This window comes from Prionailurus viverrinus, chromosome C1, assembly GCF_022837055.1.
Source record: "Prionailurus viverrinus isolate Anna chromosome C1, UM_Priviv_1.0, whole genome shotgun sequence".
NCBI lineage: Eukaryota > Metazoa > Chordata > Mammalia > Carnivora > Felidae > Prionailurus > Prionailurus viverrinus.
In genome coordinates this window covers 189,024,206-189,050,475 of record NC_062568.1, presented here as the reverse complement: position 1 = coordinate 189,050,475, position 26,270 = coordinate 189,024,206, and the positions used below count along the sequence as shown (strand labels likewise).

The 26,270-nt window shown below is 45.3% G+C and overlaps 2 protein-coding genes across 2 annotated transcripts in view; one reads left to right on the top strand and one right to left on the bottom strand.

The window, feature by feature from the left end:
* Window positions 1-26,270, bottom strand: part of CSMD2 (CUB and Sushi multiple domains 2) — a 600,812-nt gene that overhangs the window by 7,180 nt on the left and 567,362 nt on the right. The window contains exons 57-66 of the mRNA XM_047870009.1: window positions 25,843-26,025; window positions 21,167-21,343; window positions 19,767-19,946; window positions 19,159-19,332; window positions 14,430-14,603; window positions 14,019-14,092; window positions 10,343-10,454; window positions 9,593-9,772; window positions 1,325-1,387; window positions 469-630 (exon numbers count right to left, since the gene is read on the bottom strand). Of these exons, the coding sequence (XP_047725965.1) occupies window positions 469-630; window positions 1,325-1,387; window positions 9,593-9,772; window positions 10,343-10,454; window positions 14,019-14,092; window positions 14,430-14,603; window positions 19,159-19,332; window positions 19,767-19,946; window positions 21,167-21,343; window positions 25,843-26,025 (1,479 nt within the window). The remainder of the gene's footprint in view (window positions 1-468; window positions 631-1,324; window positions 1,388-9,592; window positions 9,773-10,342; window positions 10,455-14,018; window positions 14,093-14,429; window positions 14,604-19,158; window positions 19,333-19,766; window positions 19,947-21,166; window positions 21,344-25,842; window positions 26,026-26,270) is intronic.
* LOC125172256 (interferon-induced transmembrane protein 3-like) lies at window positions 2,156-2,542 on the top strand. The gene has a single exon (XM_047870020.1). It carries the CDS (start codon window positions 2,156-2,158, stop codon window positions 2,540-2,542), a length of 387 nt encoding a protein of 128 aa, XP_047725976.1.

The window sequence follows — 26,270 nt, the reverse complement described above, 5'->3', positions numbered from 1 at the left end:
ATACTTTGGCCCTCACCGCATCAGTGTCTTCACTTGACCTTGACCAGCACTAAAGTTTATCACTTAAAAAAAAAATCTTAGGGGGATAAGTAGAAAATGGCATTTTGTGTTTACTTTCAGTTTTTTGATTACTGCTGAAACGTGTACTTTCTTTTGTTTATTGTCTGTCTGTATTTTGGCTTCTGGGAGTTCTCTGTCCCTATTTTTGGTTCAGTTTTAGAGATATTGGTCTCTTTCCTCTTTAGTTAGGAGTGCTTTTATGTTCAAGTTATTGTTTGTTATCTAACCACTTCATTTTAGTCCCAGTGGTTTTATCATGCAAGCAAAAATGAATAGACACATTATTTGCCCGCTCCCCACCAGACAAGGACAGGAGGACGCAATGAGAGTAGACACATTCTTGCAGAGGGCGTGGGCCCACCCACCCCTGCCACACCCAGGCTTTCAAGGGGGTGGCCTGCTCCTTACCAGCCAAGTGCACTTCCACTCCACTGTGGTCGATCATGGTGGCGTTGACCTTGCTGTTGACAACCTGGAAGCCAGTCACTCTGAGCATGGCTGGCTGCTTCTTCCCCTGGTACTCATAGGCCCCTTTCCATAGGGAATTCTTGGCAAAAACATCACCAGGAACTAGAGGAATTGGGGAGCAGATATGAGAGGGACTTACATATGTGTTGATAGGATTGCGGCCACCTGATGGTTGATCCCAGTTCACTCACTGAGATTGTTTTCCCCCAACACCTAACACAGGGGAGGATGGTGGAGTGCTCGAGTCCTCTTGTGATCCAGAATGGAATTAGAGCTGAATATGATGCCAAATCTAGTTTCCTTCTTGTATAACACACTAATGTGGTACATAAAAGAATAAAGTTTGAAAAAGGATATGATCGTCTATAATAGTCTTGCACTGGTCAGGCCACACCTGTAGTTATGTGCCCAGTTATGGACATCACACTTTGAAAGATACAATACCTGTATTAAAAATGTAACCATTTCCAGGAAGCTCCCTAGGCAGGACTTGGGTCTTTGTGTCTGTATGACCACATACTGGGTTGGGGGGTGGGGGCTGGGCTTGTGGTAATCAATGGCTCCAGAGCTCGAAGCTCTGGATGTGTTTCTGGGAAGCTTGGGCTCTCTCTTCTGGATGAGGTTTTTGTTTCCTTTCCTTCCTTCACTTCCTCCTGAAGTCTGCTTGGGGTGGGGAGACCCGTTTGGCTCTGTAGACAGTTTTCACATCCTTTCACTGAGTACTTAGAAAGTCATGTGTAACTAGGTGAAGGAAGCAACACCAGTTTCTTGAGCCAGAGATCTGAACCATACCTACCGGAGGCCTGGGTGAGTGGTGGTTCCCGGGCAGTGTTGATGGGTCTCCCACTAGGCCGCACCTCTGCTGGGGAAAGAGAAAGGAGGGAAATAGGTTCAGCCTCTGGTCTACACTCTACTGGAGAAATAATGGCCACCTCTCTGACATTAGGTCAATGGTTTCTTTGAGATCTTGTTTTGGACTTGTCCTCTTTAGACTGGGAGTGGATACTTTGATGGTCTGGTGATGCTATGGGCCCCTCTCAGAATAATCAAACGTAAAGAGCTAAAGGGAAATCCATTCCATCGATTATAGTCATTGAAATACTAAACAAAGAACTAGGATGCAGGGAGATATGTGATTCTTTACTACTGCATTAAGTAACAGGATCTGGCAGCAGGTCCAGTCACTACCCTAATGTTTCATTAGGAACATCAGTCAGGAACATACGCAATATTTCACGATATCAGCGAGAATGATAATATAATATGAAAATTTCTGCAATTTTTACTGGTTACAAAATTATAGGTGTTGTAAACACTGTTTTGGGTTTTTGTCTACACTCCAAATGAAAGGAAATGCTAAATTTCAGTAAAGGGTAAAGGAAAATAAAGTTATTTTCCCACCCTGGTACAGAGACCTGCCGAACATCCTTACGGATGACCCTAGTTTGAACAGCCCTGTCCCGGACTGTTTCTACTTTCCTCCCAGATGCCTGGCACCAAGGAGGACCTTCCACCAATCAAAAGCAAACTCCTTGAGCATTGGTGGGGGTTTCAGTGGAGTGCTTCCCTCCTTTGGAGTGAGGATATGAAGACTAAGAAGCCCCCAACAGCTGCTCCGTCTGGCACTATGAACTGCAATTCTCAGCCCTACTTTCCCGGCATCCACACCACATCCCCCCCAACCTATGAGATGCTCAAGGAGAAGCACGAGGTGGCTGTACTTGGGGTGACCCAAGGCTTGGATCCCATGGCAACCACCACGATTGGCATTCACAGCAAAACCTCTGTGCGTGATCACATCATCTGGTCCCTGTTCAACATAGTCTTTGTGAACTTGTGCTGCCTGGGCTACTCTGTGAAGCCCAGGGACTGGAAGAGGGTGGGTGATGTGACAGAGGCCCAGGCCTATGACTCTGCCACCGAGTGCCTGCACATCCAGCACCTGGTCTTGGGTCTCCTTCTGATTGTTATATTCACCATTATTTTTGTCACTGGCTCACTGATGATTCTCTAAGCAATTTCAGAGATCATAAAAGGTTATGGAGCTTCCTAGTAGCTGCCCATGGCCTGAGGCTGTCACCCCTTTCACAGCAGTTTATATACCCATCAGTCTACAACTGAATCCAATGAAGCACTTATGTGTGTGGGAAATAAAAGACTGAGAAGCCCTCACAGGCAAAAGCACGTGCAAAAGCACAAGTTTTGGGCCTGAGCCATACAGTCTAGGTTCAGGTCCCAGTAGTGCTACTTAATGCTGTGTGACCTTGACTAGTTACTTTACCACTCAGAGTCTCTGTCTCCTCATTGGAAACATGGGCAAATACTGAAACATACCTTATAGGTCTGTGATAAATAAATGAGGTGACAGTCAGCCAATGTTAATGTCTTTCCTTATTTGACACAGAAACAACAGAAATATCTGTCTTGTCACCAAGGAAGGGCTGACTCTCCCTACTGTCTCTTTTAGGAGGCCAGGGTTTTAGCATAATCCTTCTGACTCTGGAGGTTAGCTTATGTTTGCATTTGCAAAAGGCTGTGGACAAACTTTCCACAATGACTCAGTAAAAGCAAATTTATGAACAAAATGCCTTTAATTGTCTTAGGTTTTATAAGATGAGGGAGTGAGAGGGAGAAAGCATTTTATGGGCCAGGATCTATGCCATGCCACGTATTTCATGTTATTTCACTTACCCCTGCTCTCAAAACTGTGAGGTAGAGGGGTACCTGCGTGGCTCAGTTGGGTAAGTGTCCAACTCTTGATTTTGGTTCAGATCATGATCTCACAGTTTGTGAGATCGAGCTCTATGTCAGGCTCTGCGCTGACAGTGCAGAACCTGCTTGGGATTCTCTCTCTTCCTCTCTATCTGCCCCTCCCCTGCTCATGCTTTCTCTCAAAATAAGTATATAACATGAAACATTTTAATGAAAAAAACCTGTGAGGTAGAGATTATTGTCTCCATTTTATAGAAGAGAAACCCACTAAGGGGCAGAGAGGTGAAGAGGCTTGCCCAAGGTCACACAGGAAGGGACAGGTAAAATACAACTGCATCTAAAGCATTTTGTGTTTTTATATATAAGTACACAGTAACATCAAAAACAATGAAGTACTTAAGAATAAATGTAACCAAGGAAGTGCAAGACTTATATGCTGAAAATGACAAACCATCATTACAAAGAATTAAAGATTTAAATGAATGGGAAGACATTCCATGTTCATGGACTGGAAGACTTAATATAGCTCAGACGGCAACACTCCCCCAACTGACCTACAGATTTACCACAATCCCTGCCAAAATCCCAGCTGTCTGCTTTGCAGAACTTCAAAATCCAATCCTAAAATTCATCTAGAAATAAAAGGGGCCCAGAAGAGCCAAAACAATCCTGAAAAAGAAGCACAAAAAGGAAGATGTACACTTCCCAACTTCAAAATTTATTACAAAGCTATTGTAATCAGACCTGTGGTGATGTCATAGAGGCAGTTACATGGCTCAATGGATAAAATGGAGGATCCAGATATAAGCTCACATATTTATGGTCAAGTGATCTTTGATAAGGGTACCAAGACAGTTCAATGAAGAATAGTGAAGAATAGGGGCGCCTGGGTGGCCCCAACTCAGGTGGCCAATCCCAGACTTAAACCAGTGGAGCAGATGGGGTGGAGGAGCCCCTGGGACCTGGCCTCCCCGTGGCTCCTTTCCCTCAACATCCCAGCCTCAGGAGAACCCCGCTTTGTAATCAGCATCTTTTGTCTAGTTTTGTTTTTGATTAAGTATCCCCACCTTGTGGACAATTAAATGCAGAAGCTAATGGTCTTTTAAAAAATCTTTTAATATATGCTAAGAGCCACTTAGCTTTTGAGAGGCTATAATGGGACAAGGGAGAAAATGGCGTCTTCTCCTAAATTTAGAAAGAAGGATGATCATCTGGTTGCTCTAAAACGCAAGTCGGCAAACTTTCTTAAAGGGCCAGCGAGGAGGTATCTTTGGTTTTGTGGGCCATATGGGTCTCTACTCGACTCTGGCATCATTACACAGACACAGCCTTAGACAGTGCTTAAGTGGATGGGCCAGATTTGGCCCCCAGGCTGCAGTTTGCTGACCCCTTATCTAGAGAACTGAGGACATAGGGGATCCGTATGTTTAAAGCCAGAAATGTACTAAAAAAGCCTTCCAGGCAGTAAAGGCGTCTACACAGGCTTGCCCGGTTATCTGTCCCCCACATTCACCTCTTCCTCGTCTTTTTTTCTGGAAGAACCAAGTAACCATACCCCATGGGGATAAGTATTTTACAGGTGTCACCTCATCTCAGCCTTGCATCAGGCAGGAAGTAGGTATAATTGTCCCCACTGGGGTGCAGAGAGGTTAAGTCACTTGCCCGGGGTCCTCCCAGCTTGTAAGTAGTGGAGCCAGAGTTCAAACCCAGACTCTTGGCTCCACTGTTTCTGTATTTGTCTTGAATTATTTCACTACAGAGAATATAATTTCCACCCTGTTTATGAAAGACTTCAAAGTAGCCACAAATAGGATGAAAAGCAACTTTTCTACTCCTATCCCAGTAGAAAAATAAAACAAAAGGAAACATATTGCCTGTTGCAAAAGGCAGGACACCACATGGAAGCATCAGAAATTGACAGCATAGGGGCGCCTGGGTGGCGCAGTCGGGTAAGCGTCCGACTTCAGCCAGGTCACGATCTCACAGTCCGTGAGTTCGAGCCCCGCGTCAGGCTCTGGGCTGATGGCTCAGAGCCTGGAGCCTGTTTCCGATTCTGTGTCTCCCTCTCTCTCTGCCCCTCCCCCGTTCATGCTCTGTCTCTCTCTGTCCCAAAAATAAACGTTGAAAAAAAAAAAAGAATAGTGAAGAATAGTTTTTCCAATAAATGGTGCTGGGATAACTGGATAGCCACATGCAAAAGAATGAATTTGGACCCCAAACAACCACCCGCACCAAAAAAACCCCCACAAAATAAACCTAAATGTAAGAGCTAAACTATAAAGCTCTTAGAAGAAAACACAGGCATAAGTTTTCATGACCTTGGATTTGGCAGTGGTTTCTTAGATATGATAGGAAAGCACAAACAAGCAAAGAAAATATAGATAAATTGGAGTTCACTAAAATTAAAAACTTTTGTGTTCAAAAGGACATCAAAAGAAGGTAAAAAAAGTCCAAACTTATTGCATTGTATTCATTACATATGTGCAGTTTAATGTACAAATTATATCTCAATAAGGCTGTAAAAAATACCTCCCACATTTGAAAAAACAATGTAACAGAGGACCAAAGCGGAGTTTAAAATTGACAGTCTAATTTCATTTTAGGTGAGGAATGAAATAAAGGATAAAGTACTATAAACTTAACAAAAAATAAAGAAAGTGAAAGACCACCCGTAAAATTGGAGAAAATATGTGCAAATCTTGTATCTGATAAGGGTCTTATATTCTAGATATATAAAGAACTCTTGAAGAGACTACAGAGCAAGATGGTGACATAGAAGGCTCCTGAATTCCCTCCCCCCACCCCCCACACCATGGACACACTGAATGTACAGCTACACAAGGTTCAACAGTAAGAGTTCAAGTAAAAGAAGAGATCTAAACAAAAAAGCATATAAATGTATAAATCTCACTGATAAAGATAGATGGTTACATTCAGAATACTCTAATACTGTAATTGTGGTGGGTAAATCAGTCATAACGCTAGTGTAAAGGTTAAAAGACAAAAGTGTTAAAAGTTACTATAACTATAATAATTTGTTAATGAATACACAATATAAAAAGATGTCAATTGTGATCTCAAAAACATAAAATGTAGGAAGGGAGTGTAAAAACGTAGAGCTTTTGTATGCACTCAAAGTTAAGTTGTTATTTGCTCTAAAAGACTGCTATAATTATAAGATGTTTTATGTAAGCCTCACAGTAAACACAAAACAAAAACCTATAGTTGATACACAAAAAGAGGAAGGAATCAAAACCTACCACTACAGAAACTCATCAAATTCCAAAGGAAGAGAGTGAGAAAAGAAGAAAGCAACTACAAAGCAGCCAGAAAAAAATTAAGAAAATGGCAACAGGAAGTTCATACTTATAAAAAATTACTTATTTTTTTATAATTAAAATTTTTTTATTATTTATTTATTTATTTATTTATTTATTAAAAAAAATTTTTTTTTCAACGTTTATTTATTTTGGGGACAGAGAGAGACAGAGCATGAACGGGGGAGGGGCAGAGAGAGAGGGAGACACAGAATCGGAAACAGGCTCCAGGCTCTGAGCCATCAGCCCAGAGCCTGATGCGGGGCTCAAACTCACGGATCGCGAGATCGTGACCTGGCTGAAGTTGGACGCTTAACCGACTGTGCCACCCAGGCGCCCCTATTATTTATTTTTGAGAGAGAGAGACAGAGTGTGAGTGGGGGTAGGGGCAGAGAGAGAGGGAGACACAGAATCAGAAGCAGGCTCCAGACTCTGAGCTGTCAGCACAGAGCTGGATGTGGCGCTTGAACTCATGAACTACGAGATCATGACCTGAGCTGAAGTTGGATGCTTAACCAACTAAGTCACCCAGGCGCCCCTGTAATTTTTTTAAATGTGTATTTATTTTTGAGAGAGACAGAGAGTGTGTGAGCAGGGGAGGGGTAAAAAGAAAGGGAGACAGAATCAGAAGCAGGCTCTGAGCTATCAGCACAGAGTCCCATGTGGGGCTCGAACTCATGAACCGTGAGATCATGACCCGAGCCAAAGTTGAACCCTTAACCAACTGAGACACCCAGGGGTCCCTCAAAAATTACTTTAAATGTAAATGGATTAAATTCTCCAATCCAAACACAGAGAGCGGTTGAACGGACAAAACAAAACAAAACAAAAACCAAACAAAAACTCCAGACCCAACTATATGCTGCCTACAAGAGACTGACTTTTAAGGACATGTAGATGAAAATGAAGTGAAGGAAAAAGATGTTCCATGCAAATGGAAACCAACAGCGGAGCAAGCTATATTTATATAGACAGAATAGACTTCAAGCCAAAAACCGTAACAAGAGAGAAAGAAGTTCATTAGATAATGATAAAGGGTTAATTCATCACGAGGATATAACAGTTATAAATATTTATGCACCCAACATCAAGACACCTAAATATATAAAGCAAATATTAACAAATCTGTGGGGAGAAGCAGACAGCAATACAATAACAGTAGAGGAGTTCAATACCTCACTTTCGACAACAGATAGATCATCCAGACAGTAAATCAGTAAGAAAACACTGGACCTAAACTAAACATGAGATCAGACGGACTTAACGGACATTTACAGAACATTCCACCCAACGGCAGCCGAATATACATTCTCCTCAAGTGCACAGGGAACATTCTCCAGGACAGAGCATATGTTGGCCTACAAAACAATTCTTAATAAATCTAAGAAGATAGAGATCATATCAAGCATCTCTTCTGGCCACAATGATATAAAACTAGAAATCAATTATAAGAAAAAAAGTGGAAAATTCACAAATATGTGGAGATTATATACCATGTTCCTGAGCAACCAATGGACTGAAGAAGAAATCAAAAGGGAAATCAAAAACTATCTTGAGACAAATGATAATGGGGACAGAATTTCTGTTGGGGAAGATGAAAGTGTCCTGGAGAAGGTGGTGATGGTTGCGCACAGTATGGTAAATGCACTTAATGCCACTGAGCTGTGCACTTAAAAATGGTTCATCTGGTAAATTTTATATTATGACTGTATTATCACAATAAGAACTTAAATGTACTCTAGAAGAGTTCACTACCACATATGGAGAACAAATACTACTTTTCATAAGTAAAATAAACGTACAACACTTCATGCAGTGAAAATACAAGAATACTATTACATTCTGGCCCTGATAAAGGCTCTGACTCTGACATTTTCTCTCCCTGAGAGGCAGAACTGCAAAGTACTTAGGAACAGGGATTCTGAAGTTAGAGCTTCAGGATCTGAATCTCAGGACTTTTCCTTTACCAGCTGGTGACCCTGGGCATGTTGCTTAACTTCTCTGTGTCTCAGTTTCCTCATATGTTAAATCTGAATAGCCCCTGCCTCTTAGGATGATTGTTAAGGATTAAATGAGTTAGCGCACACAAAGTGCTTAGACTTTACTTAATACCTGAAATATGGTGAGATCAGAATCTGTAAGAGAGTTTAATGCCGTTCCAGCACCAAACTGATCCTTTATCCTTGCTTGACCCTTCTGTTAAGCCTGGACTCAGATCACCTTCTCCAGGAAGCCTTCCCTGGTTTCTCTCCTCCCCTACTTAGGCTGACTTGGTCCTCTTCCTCCTCATCCCCACGGCATTCAGTGCATTGCCATGTTCCTGAAGGTTCGGTTACATTTGATAATGTGTCTTCTGCAGCTGAACGTGAGCTATTTTAGGGCAGGGTCTGTGTCTTTCACCTTCCAATTCCCTATCCCTAGCACAGGCATGTGTGGTGATAATGCTCAATAAACAGAATGAATGAATGAAGACGAGGGGAAGGGAGGTCTGGGGCATTTTGGTAATGCCGAGGGATCTGTGGGTGGGTGCTGTTTTATCAAGGTTACACTATGTGTAACGAGTTATTCTGGTTTGGTGGAAATGATTACACATAATCCTGGGAGAAGGTAGCAAAATAAAATTTGGGATGGCTTTACCCTGTGCCTCTCTAGACTGACATCTCCTAGAGGCTCAATGCCTCAGAAAATCAGAAGCAGGATCCAGCTCCTGGAAATCACATCTCTTCCTTCCTTTTTAAGAAATATTTATTTATTTTGAGAGGCAGAGAGAGAAAAAATGAGAGCGGGGGGAGGGGCAGAGAGAGAGAAAGGGAGAGAATCCCAAGCAGGCTCTGCGCTGTCAGCAGAGAGCCTGACGTGGGGCTTGAACCCACAGACCGTGAGATCATGACCTGAGCTGAAATCGAGAGGTGGAGGCTTAACCAACCGAGCCACCCAGGTGCCCCTCTTCCTTCTCTGTTGCCGTCTTCCCCCCAAGCTCAGCTGTCACCTTTGGCCTCCCCTGCTGGAGAAGTTCACCGAGCAGGCACACTCACCCAGGCAGATGGGTGGTTTGCCTGTCCAGCTGCCATCTGCTTTGCAGGTGCGGTGCTCGGAGCCACCCTTGAGGGAGAAGCCCTCCTGGCAGGAATAGATGAGGGTGTAGCCCATGGAGGGCAAGTCCAGGGCCCCAACGTTGGCATGGGTTGGCGTCTCTGGCTGCTTGCAGTGGTGGGCTGGACGAGAGGAAAGATGGTGTTGGGCCTGGGGGATTAGGGTCCTCAGAAGGCCTTCTGCCCATTCCTGTTCCTAGATGGAACATCCCCTTCCTTTGCTTTCTAGGCCCCTTTCATGTCCAGCATGCCCTCCCCAAATCTCCCCTCCATCCCAGCCTTGATGTCTATACAGATGGCTATGATGAAGGTGATGTAGATACTGGCTTAGTCAGTCTGGAGGGACTGCAGCACTCTTCCTGAGGGAAGAGGAATAATTATGGTCAAAAGCCTGCAATCTTTCATCCTGAGGGCTGACCTTGTAGCAGTTCGTTTTTGCTGCCACTGGAAAGTTCTTTCTTTTTGGCTAAGGCATAGGAATTGCCTTCCAGTATCAGAAAGGCTTTTGTGTGGCAGTGTCTTCCGTGAGGCCCCAAGGGATAAGGACTACAAAGAGTGCAGTATTGGTCCCAATGAGAAGTCATGAGCTCCCCGTCATCCAGAACGTCTGAGCACGGCCCGGGTGCCCAGCTGGGGGAGATAACGCATTGCCAAGAGGCACCATCGTGGGATGCAGGTGAAGTCTGCACTCACGGACACAGTCGGGCGGGGTTCCGCTCCAGGTCAGGTTGGGAAGGCAGGTCCTGGTGGTGGAGCCCTGAAGCAGGTAACCTTTTTGACAGCGGAAGAGCACTGTGCTTCCGACCTGTGGGGAGGAGGGAAGGTTCCTTGATCACTTTCTGCCCAGCGATGCTTCACACCCTGTCGCTTGACTACTTACTTTCGCGTGACCGAGCTCCTACCCACACCCCTGTCTCCACCTGCAACATCCTACTTCCACTTCTCTGCCCGGTTAAATATTATTTACCCCCTTTGAGGCAGCTTCCACTCCGCCTTCTCCGCAAGCCCTCACCCAGGCCCCGGAGCCAGATCAATGCTGTTACTGGAAGCATCACTCTCCGCTGTGGCGGACAGAGTGCCTGACTCAGAATCAGAAGATCGTGATCAGAGTTGCGGCTTCCACGTCTACTCACTGAGTGACAGGCTGTAGGGGACTCTATGCCTTAGTCTTCTGGTGGAGAGTGTGGGGTGACCAGCCCTGCCACGCCTACAGCACACTGTCGTGACACTCAAATGCAGTGGTGGATTTGAAAGCTTTTTATACACCGCACGAAACAGAATCACTGCTTGTGCGTGTCTCTTTCTTCTACGAGTCGATACATTCCGTAAGGAAGGGAGACTTGTCTTCTCTCCAGATAGCTGCATCTGGCACTTGCTTTGTAAGTATCTGTCAGACGGAATTGCCACCTTCCTGCCATCTAAGTCTCTGCTCAGTTGTTTTCCCCATCCTCACCCTCCACCAGCCCTCACTGTCCAACTCTACACCCCTGCAGCCATCGACTCCGTCTCTCCCTCCGCCCTCTGCGTGGCATGGCGGGGTCAGATCAGCTTCCTAAGTTGCAACTCGGATTTCCCTATTTCCTAGCTAAGAACACTCACGTGTCCCTATTACGTACAGGAGCAAATTCAATCGCAAAGTGAAACTCTTGACTCGCACTCCCTTCCTCCAGGCCTCACTGCTGTGTCTTGAATTTCATCATCTCATTCGGCAACGGCACCTCTGTCCATCCAGTTGTGCAAATCAAAACCCTCAAGACAGCCTTGATTCCTCCCTTTGCTTCAGCCTCTCCCTCCAATCCAACAAGTCCTCTGGTTCTGTCTACAAAGCCCACCCCGACCCCTTCACTTCTCCCCGTGTCACTGTCACTACCTCCTTCCTCCTGAGCCACTGCAACAGCATCCTACTTGTCTGGTGCCTCCCTCCTTAACCCCCATCATTCACTCTCTCCACAGCGTGCAAATGCTGGATCAGAATCACCTTCAAATGGTTTCCTGTGACATTTAGAATAAAACCAAAAATGCTCACTGTGGCCTTGAGGGCCCTAGGTGACCTGGCCCATGGCTTTCTCTTCTCAAAAATTATCACGTGAGGGGCTCAGTCGGTTAAGCGTCCGACTTCAGCTCAAGTCATGATCTCACAGTTTGTGGGTTTGAGCCCCACGTCAGGCTCTGTGCTGACAGCTCAGAGCCTGGAGCCTGCTTTGGATTGTGTCTCCCTCTCTCTCCCTGCCCCTCCCCTGCTTGCTCTCTGTCTCACTCTCAAAAATAAATAAACATTACAAAAATTATCATGTGATATTTGATGCATGCAAAAGTCTATGTGGAACATATACAGAAATGACCTGTCATAAGGAACTGTACATCTTAAGTGGAGTGCACCCCTCCACGTAAGGGCTAGAAGGCTAGTGACACAGTTTCACTATCTGCGTGCTCCTTCCCTGCCCTGTTCCTCTGCTCCCCCTCAGTGGTAACTACTACCTTGAATTTTGTTTTTAATTTCCTTGCTTTGTTAAAAAAGAATTCTATCACACACAGGCACATATCTCTCTCAACGATGTTGTTCCTAGTTTTAATCTTTTTGAAATAGCATCATACCACCTTTGTCATTCCATACTATGTTTCTTTTCTTTTTTTTTTAAGTTTTTTTTTTTTAATGTTTTTAATCTATTTTTGAGACAGAGAGAGACAGAGCATGAGCAGGGGAGGGGCAGAGAGAGAGGGAGACACAGAATCCAAAGCAGGCTCCAGGCTCCAAGCTGTCAGCACAGAGCCCGACGCAGGATTCAAACTCATGAACCGCGAGATCATGACCCGAGTGGAAGTTGGACGCTTAACCGACTGAGCCACCCAGGCGCCCCATACTATGCTTCTTTTTTAAAAAAAGTTTTCTAAATTTATTTTGAGACATGGACAGAGAGAGAGAGAGAGAGAGAGAGAGAGAGAGAAGGAGAGTGGGGAGGGGCAGGAAGAGAGGGAGAGAGAATCCTGAGCAGGCTCCACACTGTCAGTGCAGAGCCTGACACAGGGCTTGAACTCATGAACAGTGAGATCGTGACTTGGGCTGATATTATGGGCTGATATTCAGAGTCGGGTGCTTAACTGACTGAGCCACCAGGGCTCCCCCCTGACTGCATTGTGTAGAGCTGTAGTGCATTCATCTGCCCTGCTAATACACCATTGTGTGACTTTACCACAATTTTTCTCATGTTTTGGTAACATGTGCAAGAGTGTCTTTGGGGTTAGTTTCCAGGAATGGAGCTCTTGGGTCACAGCATGTGTGAATATTTAACTTTATAAGACAGTGCCCCGTTTCCAAACCTCACCCAGCTCTCTGGCCTCTTCTCCTCTGTTCACAATGCTCTGGACTTGCTGGCTCGCCCACCTACCAGTCCTCCAACCTGCTAAGCACTCCCCTGCCTTGACACCCCTCTGCACTGGCTGCTCCCTCTGCCAGAAATACCCACCCAGCTCTGCCCAGGGCTGGCCCTTCTCATCACAGAGGCCACAGTTCAAGTTCAGGAGGCCTCTTGCCTCACCCCGCTTCCTAAAATAGCAACCCACCCCATCACGCCCCTTTATATTATATGGTACGTAGTGCTTATTGTTGTCAGAAATTATCCTGTTTATTGTCACCAAATGGAGAGCTTCCTAGAGCGGGCACCTGGCCTGTCTTGTTCCCACTGTATTCCTAGCACCTGGAGAGGTTATGCCGCTAAATATTTGTTAAATGAATGCAGATTGAGTGAATGAGTCACATTCCTTGGCTGGATCCCAATGTGCCATTTCTTCTGGGCACATCTTGGGCTCCAGTTAATCGTCCCACCTTGAACACAACCGTACTTTCCTGCTTCCTGTTCTCTATTCTGTGCATCCCATCCATGGCTGTCCAAATCCCTTCCTTCTCCTTGAAGCTCATTCTGAGATGTGTCCATGAAGCCTGTATCCTCCTGGAAGGTGTCCATGGAGCCTGCCTCCCGTGTGGCATCTGCTCGCTCCTGCCACTCTGTCTAAGCCCTGTGTCTGTGAGTAGGGGATATGTGCCATGAGGACAGAAGGTTATCTGTCTCACTCATCTCTGTCTTTCCATAACCACCCGCCCCAACTACATGGGCCTGCTGGGAAGTGGTGCTGTCAGTATGTGAGAATCTGCTCTCCCACATCAGGTTTTTGGATTGGTGTAAGTGCCTTCTGTTTCTGAATGGGCTCCTGTGTGGCACGGTTCAAAGAGGCAGAGCGCTTCCTGTCTCCAGCTTCCAAGGTTTTGTGTCCCACTGGTGCTGCCCCAGGGAAGATCCCTGAGTCTTTCGAGGCTGACAGCGATGTGAAGGGACAGGAGGCAGGAAGGCCCGATCTTGGCTGACCTCATTACCTGGTATCCCTGGGAATTGTTCTGTATCCCAAACTGCGGCACACCGGGGTCTGCGCACATGGTCAGCGTTGGGTCTGGATTGCAAAACAGAGAAACAGACCACACGGGCACTGAAGCTTTCATCGCCTCCGCTCACTCTGAGAAATAGGGGTAGGAGGGGAAAATGGAGCCAGATCCTGCCTCCCCCACCTGTTGGTATCTCCACCCGAGTCATACCCCCGGGCTATGTGATCCCCGGCAGCAAGTTCACTCTGGCTATTTCAATATCACACCCTGCTTTAAGAAGCTCAGAGGAGGACTTGTTCCCTTTTGCAAATGAGAGCACTGAAGACAGGGAAGGAAAGGCATCATCTTGGGCCTGAGAGAAGGATGCCCACCAGCTGGGACACTCTGCCCCAGACCACCTCTTACCTATGCAGCTGGGCTGGGTGCCACTCCACGTCCCGTCTGACTGGCAAAACCTCCGTGGTGAGCCCACCAGCACCAGAGGGGGCTGGCAGGAGAAGGAGACAGATGACCTGTAGGAGAAGCCTCGGTCCTCTCTCCTCCCACGGGCTGGGACGCCAGGATCTCCGCAGAACACGGCTGGAAAGACGAAGGGAGAAAGGCAGGTCTAAGTTGCTTTCTAGAACCCAGTCTGCCACCCCAGGCTGGCTCTCCTCCTGGTTCTACTTGAACTCTGCACACGGGGGCAGCCCCGGGGAAAAGATCACACTTGCCTCTCACACCTGCTGCCGTGTGCTTCCTCTCCTTTCCATATTCAAACTGCTTGTTAATAATCCCCCAAGTAATGAAGTAATGTTCTAGGAAGTGTAGAACGTTGAGAAAAAATAAGCTAAAACTCACTACCGAAACTTTTTTTCCACTTTGATGCTCATTCTCTTCTAGCCTACGCTCGGCTGTATGTAACCTTGGGCGTGGCTGTGAACCCGATGTCCAAGTGTTGTAAACCCTGCTTTGTTTGCTTATTAGCATGTAAACACTCTCCATGTTAATGACACCGTTATCACAACTGGCCACGTATGCAATGAAAGGTTGTGCCGTAACTGTAGTTTATCATAGCTAATCATTTGTATTAGCTATTTTCTATTATTATAACCTTAGATGTTATAGGGCTATTCTTTCCCTGGTAGTGTTTTCTTAGGGGGATTCTCTAGGACTTCGTATGTTTAAAGGTTTCAACGTGTTTACAGGTCTTGACGTGGACTGGAAATGGCTTTCCAAAGAGTGCATTTAAGCTGCAGTGAGTAGTGTATGAATGTGCCCATTTCATTGAGGTCATCAGGGAGATTCACTAAAGAATGATTACCAAATTCAAATTGTGTGACAGCAAATAGAATAAAGGCAGGCCCCTCTTCCGTCCCTTCAGCTCACTGTCTTAAGCGTTTGCATACATAGTTTACTAAAAATTCTTATTTCCTTAGGACGTTGCAGAAACAGACCTGTGTTTTAAAGGGGGTTGCCTGCAAGAGTGATTTTGATGCCTTTTAAAATAAGCACAAAGGGATTCTACCTGTAGTTTTGTTCTTAGAACCAATATACTTTTATTTATTAAAAATTTTTTTTAAATGTTTGGTTTTTTTTGAGGGAGAGAGCTCTTGAGCAGGGGAGAGGCGGAGAGAGAGGGAGACACAGAATCCAAAGCTTGTAATCCAGGCTCCAAGCTTGTAAACACAGAGGCTGATGCGGGGCTTGAACCCACAAACTGGGAGATCGTGACCTGAGCCGAAGTCGGAGGCTTAGCCAGCGGAGCCACCCAGGCACCCTGAATCAATATACTTTGAAACAGCTATCAAGCCCAAAGATAATAAACAACCAGTGGTGTGTGGTGTGGTGTGAGTAGGCCCAGGGGACCGCCAGCACTCTTGTGTCGTGTTGGTCGGAAAGCACGCTCAACTTGCACTTCTTTTCTGTAAACACTTGCTGTGGCAGTTCTACGAATCGCCAAGCCCCGAACAAACCAGCTGCCGTGGGGAGCAGCCGGATGGGTCTTCACACTGTTAATGTGCTCCGCTTAAAAGAAAGGGCCTCATGTCGATCATATGTGGCTCTGAAGTTCCATTTATTGAAGCAGTATAAAATGAAAAATTAAATTTTATGTCTATTCTTTTCTCCTGTCTTCAAAGTGCTAGTGGTGATAGCATGAGCTATAAATTTGAGTGAGAGTTTCAGAGAAAATTGGATCGATGATTGTTTTCAGACTAGACTCTGTCACTCACTCGCTATGTCAGGTCCTTTTTCTGAGCCTCATCTTCCCCACCAGCCACCGGAGAAGGGACTTCTCCTGCCCACCTCCCAGGATATGTCGTTGTGAGCATCAGATGTGACCATGTGTGCAAACGTCCCTTGAGGAGGCAACACAAAGCACTGCGAAATGTAAAATGTTGTCTGTATGGATGTACTGATGTGCTGTGACCTCTCAGTGGATGAGTTCACATGTGGGTAATCAGAGCAGAGCTAAAGGCCCAGGGTGACTCTTCTTCCTCATTCGTATTTTGCTTTGAATTAGATTCACTTCCTTCTCTATTAACTTTCAAAGACCATTTATTAAACACCTTTCAGCTCCTGATTTTCTGCTGTTTCTGGAGGCAAATAAGTCTGCAGGCATGAGCCCTGCCTTCTGAGATCTTGGAATCTAAGTCAGATAACACAGGAGGGTGTAAAAGATGAAAGGTACCAATTTTCAGTAACATGGCTTGAGCATCAACAAAATTGACTGAAAGTACACAAGTGCATTAGATACTCAGGAGAAGAAATGGAAGTTGCACATTTGGAAATGGTGCAATCGGGGGTGGCAGGGCGGCAGGGAGAAGTCAAGTTGAGAAGCTCTTTCTTAAAAACAGGGGTGCGGCCCAGCCAAATGAGGAGGTAGCATGGAAAGAGCTGAGTGGATCTGGGGAACATGTAGAAAGTGGGTGAGGCTGAAAATGAGTTGATCCTGATCTGCTACAGTATGGGGACAAAATCCTTGACCATGTTTAGGGAGTTCTATGAGGAAGAATGGTGTTACGAGGATACATTTGCAATAATACAGCAAGAGAATGACCAGGTTTGAGAAGCAGGTCTACAGAGGAAGAGATGCAATCTGGAGGAGGGAAGAGGAAGCACCAAGAACTGTGGGAGGCCCAGATGCAAAGTATGAACCAGTGATAAGAATTCCACGGTTTACTGCACACCTCAGTGGTCAGCCACTTGGCCATGGTAAATATGTTGTGGAGCACAGTGGGTGAGAAATAAAGATATCTGACTTCTTACCAGCAATCTACAAGAAAATGGGCTACCAAAGGCAAAGCTCCCAAAGATACCACTTCAAGCATGAAGAACACCCTTGATGCTATGATATGAACGTGAGTATGTGCACGGAGTCAAGAGGTTCATAAACATAACCAAAATAAAATGGAAGCAGGACCAGCAGGCTATGCTGGCAGAATCCTCTATGGAAGCTGGTGAGTCTAGCCTAACCAATCAGAAGTCAGTTACAGGCCGAGTTGACCAGATGTCGCCAAATCCAGAAGAGGCAGCTCAATGAGCAAGTACAAATGGATGACAAAGAAAGAACGGCTCCATCTTGCTGATAAGGAAGGTGAGGCCAAAGAAAACAATGAGATACCTTTTAAAACTTCTTGGGCTAGTAAATATTAAAACATATTGGCAAAATCCATTGTTAATGAGGATGTGAGTCAAGACATATTCTCATAAACTGCTGGCGGGAGTGTGAGTGTGCTTTCTAGAAGACAGTTTGGCAACAGGTGTCAGGATGTAGAGAGTGCACGCCTGTTGGTTCAGCATTTTCTCTCTCTTAGGACTTCATCACAAGAGTGAGGAGATGCTATCCTCAAGAACATTTATTGCAGGACTGCTTCTAACAAGATTAAAACTGGAGAAACCTAAATTCATCACCAGTAGGAGAAGATTAAACCAGTTGTGGTATCTACAACAAAGAAATGCTTTATGCTATTACACATGATGATGTGTAGATCCGTATCGAGTGATGGAGAAAGGTGGTGACGGCCCATCAGGGAAGACAAGTCATGAACTAGTAAGCACAGCATGATTCCAAACCGTTTACGGAAAACTGCACACCTCCTGCTATCTATGTAAGAAAGCGTTGCGGTCAGTGTGGAAGCACAGCCAAGAACTTAACCTGGGTTATCTTTGGGAAGTGAGAGTTCAGATGACAATTACATTCTTCTTTGTATTTTCAGATACGGTACTTTTTTTTTTTTATGATGACCATAATTCATTGTTCAAAAGCAATTTGGCTATTTCTTAGGAAGAAAAGCAAGGTTTCTGAGTCTACATGCAACCCTGAACTTGTTACCTTCCTAATGTTTTTCTGAAGGTGTGCAAAGGCCTGAGGGGTTAACCGTGCATTAAATGCTGCCTTTCTTGCATCCACTTTTTGAGCTGCTGGTTCTAGTTCCTGCTGAAATTTCCCAAATGGAAGTGAATTTTCAGAGGCACCCAAACAATGTCATGGGTATGTTGGTAGTTTTCTACAGAATTAGATAAATGCCAAGTAGAAAAAAATAGGTCCTAGTGTTTGTCTAAAGCATGGGCACCAACAAAACCTTCTAGGGCCCAATTATGTGCTATGACAAGAATAAGGGAATAAAAATAAATGGGATAAATATAATGGATATATATTTATTCATTATATATAATGAATATATATAATGGATAAAAATAAAAATAAAATGGGATGGAATCGGGCTCCTGGGGACAAAATTAGGCCAGGTGGATAAGAAATAAACTCTTTCACCAAAAAGTCATGAATGCTCCAGGAATCTTTTCTGCACAGGCTATTTTCCATAAAGACACATACATTTCCAGCATGGGTCCCTTCCAGATCTTTGGGAACTATCCTATCCAGCGAACAACCTTTCATGTTAAGAAACACTTCCCTTATCTCCAGCTTCATTTCCTTCCAATGTCACTCCACAGTGTCCACAGCCAGAGCTCAGTTAGGATATTCTCCTTATTTTCCTTTAAATCCCCTCTAATAGCATCTCTGACAAAGCTCGCCCCTGATTTTGGGGAGGGCACTACCTATTCTAGGCCTTCCAGTAGCAAAGCTCTGAGGTGGGAACGGGCAGGAGCCAGCAGATAAGATGCACAAAGGCCCTGGTGAGCAACTTACGGAAACACTGAGGCAACTCTCCAGTCCAGGATCCATTCCCTTCACAGGTGAGCACCGCAGGCAGGGACAGCTGGTACCCCTCCAGGCAGGCATACGTCACGCTTGAGCCCCACATGAAGTCAGACCCCACCACTTTCCCATTGGGGATGAGCTGAGGCGGTTTGCATATGATAGCTGGGGGAGGGGAAGACCAAAGCATGCTGAGTTCTGGTGCCATCCTAGGAAACCAGGCCCCACTCACCCAGCTCCGATGTCACCAGCTACCCTGAACCCTCTGGGACTCTGGGTTAAGCAGGGAGAATCAGGAATGCCCCCTCTTACTTTGGGAGCCAGGGTCCTTTTGCATTTTACAATGCCCTCAAGTGTGACGACCCACTCCTCTCTTTGCATGGCCCTCCCTTTGATGTTCAAAGCCCAGGCCTTACCTTGGTACCTCTGACTCTCTCCTTGCAGATGTTCAGGGACCAGTCCTCACCTCACACCCCCCATGATAGGATGTTATTAGGGCTCTGACTTGTCACCTCCCTCCCTTCTACATGTTCAAGGCCCATGTCTCACTTTTGTATCTTCTTTGGCCCTCTGTCCACATGTGCAGCCCTCAGACACACCTTTGCAGACTGGCTTGGTACCATTCCATGTCCGGTCCTTGGTGCAGCTCAGCACAGACACCCTATGTGACTCCATCATGTAGCCAGGGACGCACTGATATGTCACAGTTTTGTTGTACCTGAAGTCATTGCCCAGCCGGAGGCCATTGGCTGGAATCCCAGGGTCACCACAGTTTATGACTGGGATAAGGGAAATAAAGCATTGTTCGCTTTCAGTACAGACCCTGTTTCTCCCCAGCATTCCAGTACCATCCCTGGTGTTCCCTGCACATGTCCAGGAGGGAAGAGGGTCAGATCAGGGATGCCCTGTCTTCTCACAGACTCCTGGTTCAGTATTGCCTGTTCTAAAGTCACTTTGATCAAGTCTGCAAAGGCCTTCCTGCATCCCCACTGTCTTCACCCACACCATTCTTATGCATCCCAGCAACCTGGGCTATGAAGACCATCCTTATTTAAAGCCCACCCCTTCTAAGAGGAAGTACCCAGAGGCCTTAGCTCCTAAATGAGGCTGGCGCCCAGAGAGGGAAGTTTTCAGGTTGATAAGCCTAACTGTGTTATTGGGCCTCACAGGACAATTTGTCTGCTGAGGGGCGCATGTCACTACTTGTTGTTCTGCTTAGGAGGCCCCTGTAGGGCCAGCGGCTTAGAAGCAGGGCCTTGTGACCTTGCAATGGCTGTATCTTTGTTACAGTATCAAGTGAGGGTGGGGTTTGGTGAGCTCTGGCCTCCCAACAGAAGTGAACTTGACATGGGGATTTAGTCAGAGCTTGAAGTTATAAGCCAGGGCTTGGAAAGGGGCCGTGTTTTCAGATTCCTTTATCTCATCCCTTCCCTCCATCTGGGTCCCACAGTGACAGTGACATCCTTCCCGAGGAGAAAGGTCTGGGCCTGCCCCTGAGGGGAGCAGGAAAGGGGAGCAGGAAAGGGGAGCAGTGGAGCTATCCCAGGCTTGGGAGCCAGGCTCGGGGTGGGTGGGGAATGGGTCCAAGGCTGAGAGGAACCCACAAAGATGGCAGACGGTGGCAGCTTTAAAGTGGGAAGAGAATCAGGCTGAGCCTGGGGAGTTTGTTTTAAAAGAGAACAAGAATGGCCAAGGAACAGGCTAGAGCCTGAGAAATAGCAAACGTATATATTCTTAACCTCCCCGAGCCTTGGTCACGTCATATGTAAGTGGGGCTCACAGTAGCTACTGGTCAAATGGCACAATGTATATAAAACAAGACCCTCAGCTCAGTGGTGGTCACACAGTCTGTGCTGAATAATTAGACACCATCATTCAGAGATGGGTTCCCCAATGTAGCCAGCCTCCCAATCTCCCACACACAGCCTTCTTTGGCATGGAGGAGACCAGTTGCCTTGGCTACCACTTGCCATGGAGACCAGAGGGCCTGGGATCTTACCTATGCACTCTGGGTCACTGCCTGTCCAGGTGCCATTGACCGAGCAGTGTCGGCTGAGCAGGCCCGTGGCGTAGTAGCCTTCCCGGCATTCATAGACGATGGAGCTGGAGAAGCCCAGGCCATCACTGAACATGACTCTGGCATTGCTTGGAGTACCAGGGTTCCCACAAGAGATCACTAGGAAGCCAGAGGAGCACATTATTCACCAGAACAAGGACAGGTGTCACCCGGGGGACTGAGAACGGCCCAGAGTGCAAATCACGTGCCCTATAAGAACCCTGTGATTGAAATGTCTCTCATGCTGCTTTCAAGATGAGATCTGAATGAATTTTTTTTTAATTTCTAAAAAGTAAAGACTATATCTATTTTATCATCCCACCTAAAATTTTAAATAATTCCTTAATATTACCAAATATCCAATCAGAGCTTAGTTTCCTTAATTTCTTCAATTGTCGACCCCCCCCTCTTTTTTTTACAGTTGATTTCTTTGAATCATGATTCAAATATGACATCTGATGGGCATGTCTCTAAGACTCTTTGAATTCAGAGAATCCTGTTCCCTCTCCTATAATTTATCTGTACAGAAACCAGGGCATTTCTCCAGTGGAGTTTCCTACTTTCCAGATGTTGCTAACTCTACCAGTGAGGTATCGTTTGACTTATTGCTCTGTCCCCTGCAGTTCCTGTAGTCAAGTTCTGCTTCCTGGCAAGGGTACTTCATAGGTGGTTCTGTCTTTCCTACTGTATTGCACCAAGGGGCACAGCATGTTTGGTTGTTTCCTGGTTCAGGATGGCAAGGCTGATCATTGGGTTCAGGCTTGTCCACCCAGTCTGGCATTACAAAGTTGCCATTGGGTTTCACTTACTGATTTAAGCAGCAATTGCTGACTGTTGATTTATTATTTCATTAGGGGACAGAAAATGGTGATACTAGCTCTATCACTCTTTCTGCATTAGCTAGAGTTCTTTAATCAAGAACTTGCCCATCATCAAATATTTGCTTACCCTAAGATATAATTCATAAAGGAAGGCTGGATAATGCTTGATTTTTTTTTTAAATCAGATGTCAGATAATGATTTGGTTTCCTAGCAAGATCCAGTGGTGACCAATAGTCATTTGGCTGTATGGATTTAAAACTTATATGTTGCCTCCCATTGCCACTATTATTATTGATGCTTAAGTTATCCCATCTTTGACTAGGGGAGCCTCTCCAAGTTGGCTCCTACATTCCTTTGACATGATCTCACTTGTCTGTGGTAGATTCCTCCCTGGAGTGACAAGACGTGTCATGTTCATGTTATATATTCTGCCCTAGTCCTAGAATCAGCCATTTGTCTAGAGAGCTCTGGTTCCTCTTAACAGAGAATGGATTCAAAAACCATAATCTGAAAGTTAAGGGTACTCATTGCTATGAGATCATTGTTGATACTAGACTTTTAGAATGGGTAGAGCTGGGACAATACACTTGTAAATTGAAAATTCATTATGAGTTTATGCTGATATTATTAATCCAAATTTAGGATTAAGAGTTTTTCCCCAACTTCTTTATTTTTATATTAGATCTCTTTAATGCTGAAAATCTTGGCAAATTTTGTTTTCAAGTAGTTTCAGAATATTAATATCAATATTATTACTAACGATCTGATTGCTAGAAACAATTTAAGATTTCATTGCCATTCTCCATCCTTAGGATATATATGCCATAGTCAAATGCCAATTTTTCCAGTCAGTTAAAATGATTCTCTGGGTTATTACATCACCAACTTAATATGTAGTTAGGTTAATTTGTTTTCATCTTGATTTTGATATTTAGAGATTGCTGTTTTCTAGGTTTTGCTTTAATTTTACTTTACTAAGTACATACAACATTCATGTGGTCTGAAAGTCAAATCTACAGATGATTCCTTTTTAACGAGCACAACAGATAGGCCTTAACACCCATGGGTTCACCAAGTATTTGTGCTTCCTAGGTGCTGGGAACACAGTAGTAATCATATCCCCTGCCCTTGAGGAGCTCAGTCCATCTTAAGAACCTACCTACAGACAGTTGAATTAAAATATGATGTAATAAGTGTTATATTTGAAGGAAAAAAAACACACTAAGAAGGGAGGAGATAATTGGGGCTGGAGATAGGAATCTGAGTAGTACCTTGAAAGGTAAGTGGGAGCTTGTTAAGGAAAGTCATGAAGAATCATATACATATCATACACACACACACTTATTCCAAAAGCATTCACTTCCAGGTCCAGACTCTCAGCCACCCACTTTCTGTTCCCTGAACACTCCTGACATGGTGCGTGAGTCCATGCTGGGATCTGAGTGGCATGAAAGGAGACCGGGGTCACAGTGGATATTTAACAATGCACAAAATTCTCCCCCTGTTGATACACTTTACAAACCTCTTACTATGCCTGCAAACTCCTATGGAAACTAACTTTGCAAAAGCACCCTCAAAGGCAGGATTTCCAGGGATGCCTGGGTGGCTCAGCTGGTTAAGCGTCTGACTCTTGGTTGTGGCTCAGGTCCTGATCTCATGGTTTGTGAGTTTGAGCCCCACATTGGGCTCTGTGCTGACAGTGTGGAGCCTGCTTGAGATTCTGTCTTTGTCCCTCTCTCTCTCTCTGCTCCTCCTGTGTTCTCTCTTTCTCTCTCTCTCTCTCTCAAAATAAATAAATAAATTTTAAAAAAACTATAAAAAAAGGACTTCAGGCAGACAAGTGGGAGAGGGCATTAGCTCCATCTGTATCCTTTGGTGGGAAGGGGTCCCCTGATCAGGGGCCAGAATGTCTTCCCTGGCTCTATAAAACTACTCCACAACCTCAATGTCAAGAGCCATTCTCTGACCAGCTCAAGCCTTCTGGGATTCATTCTCTGGAGATATTTTGGTTCTAATGGGACCTATCATCTACTGATCCTACCACTTTTTCACTGCCCCTTCTTCCACTCATAATCCTGCTCCCTTCTTATCCAGCACAGGAGCCAAGATCCATCATAATCCCCACCTTGCATATACCCGCACCTCTCTGGCCACTTGCTGCCAGCGTCTTAGCTGCCTGATAAAACCCCGACTGTATACCTAACACTTCACCTACCCTGTGCCTGCACCTATGGAGCAAAATGTGGCTGAACAAAAACACAGGCCAATGCCGACTACTCTCACTTTAAATCAATGGCCTCATACAGAGAAAGACAGATACCATATGTTTTCACTCTTATGTGGATCCTGAGAAACTTAACAGAAACCCATGGAGGAGGGGAAAGAAAAAAAAAAAAGAGGTTAGAGTGGGAGACAGCCAAAGCATAAGAGACTCTTAAAAACTGAGAACAAACTGAGGGTTGATGGGGGGGGGGGAGGGAGGGGAGGGTGGGTGATGGGTATTGAGGAGGGCACCTTTTGGGATGAACACTGGGTGTTGTATGGAAACCAATTTGACAATAAATTTCATATATTGAAAAAAAATAAAGAAGTGATGAATAGATAAAGAAGATGTGGTTTATATGTATAATGGAATACTACTTGGCAATGAGAAAGAATGAAATATGGCCTTTTGTAGCAACATGGATGGAACTGGAGAGTGTTATGCTAAGTGAAATAAGTCATACAGAGAAAGACAGATACCATATGTTTTCACTCTTATGTGGATCCTGAGAAACTTAACAGAAGACCATGGGGGAGGGTAAGGGGAATAAAAGTTACAGAGGTGGAAGGAGGCAAACCATAGGAGACTCTTGAAAACTGAGTATAAACTGAGGGTTGATGGGGGACGGGAGGGAGGGGAAAGTGGGTGATAGGTATTGAGGTGGGCACCTGTTGAGGATGAGCACTGGGTGTTGTATAGAAACCAACTTGACAATAAATTTCATATAAAAATGTAAAAAAAAAATAAATCAATGGCCTCTTTCCTTAAGTGAGCCCTTGGTGCTGCCTGGCAATGATCTACATCCCTATTCTATTCCCTGCCCGCCCCCCTTGCTAGGTGACTATTTCATATGGTCTCCTTCCTCTTCCACACTTTGTCATATACCCTTACACTCAGCTTCCCAACTAGGAGAGTGCTATGCAGGCTGTATTTTAAAGAGAGACAGAGAGAGATCCAGGGAGCAGCTACAAAAAGTCAGACTCTGGGGAGAGAGGTTTTAAAATAAAGCTATTTTCAGAAATTTAGGAGTGTGTGGAGAAATATATTTTCCCCACTGGACCCACCCCAGGGAACATCAGGAGGGGTTTCTATTACCTTTAAAGGGTCTTTCAAAAATTAGATTTGTATTTCTTTTGGCACTTTGGGTGCTCGTTAAACAATCCCTTCCCTTAAACTAAACTCCAAGACGGTGAGGTGTGTCTGTCTTGGCACTGTCGTGTCCCAAGCACCTACTACAGTATTTGGCACGTGATTGTTGAAGGTAAATGGGAAATAAATGAATAAACAGGCTAAACTTAGTTCCTTCTGGTTTCTTCCCTCCTTAGGTGAGCTCAGGGAATCTTTTCATCTTTGGATCACTAATGGGCAGGACTGAGAACTACCTATTGATGACCATTATCCTCCAGGCCAAGGGTTCAAATGGGGCCATGTATTTTGTCTGCGAGTGTGAGGGCAGGTGCTTGGGAATAGGAAGACGGGGGAGGAGCAGCCGGGGTTGGGCAAAGGGGAAAAGCAGAATGGTCACATACATTACCTCCACACTCAGGCTGTGTGCCGCTCCATGAGCCGTTGGCTTGACAGGTCCGCTCAGATGACCCCCGGAGGGCATGGCCAGCTTCACAGCTGAAGCGCATCAGACTGCCTGGGGCAAAGCTATCCCCCAAACGGATGCCGTGTGCTGGGATCCCTGGGTCACCACAGATTCCCATGCTGGTTCCTGTGGACCAGAAGCAAACAAAGCCCATTGTTTCAGCATTGAAGAGGTGGCAGTGGGGAACCGGGAGAGAAAGATATTGGACCCCAGGAATAAGGAGGGTGAAGATGGACTGTGTGCCTTGCCCCAGTTACTTGAACCTTACTTACTACCTTACTACCTATCTTACTATGCGGAAGTCAGACACTACAAAGGTCTGAGGTCATGGGTGAATCCCTGGGGACCACGCAGCAAGGGAAGAAAGTAGA

Excerpts from the sequence above, each read along its gene's own strand:
- LOC125172256 (XM_047870020.1), top strand. The coding sequence starts at position 2,156 with ATGAACTGCAATTCTCAGCCCTACTTTCCCGGCATCCACACCACATCC.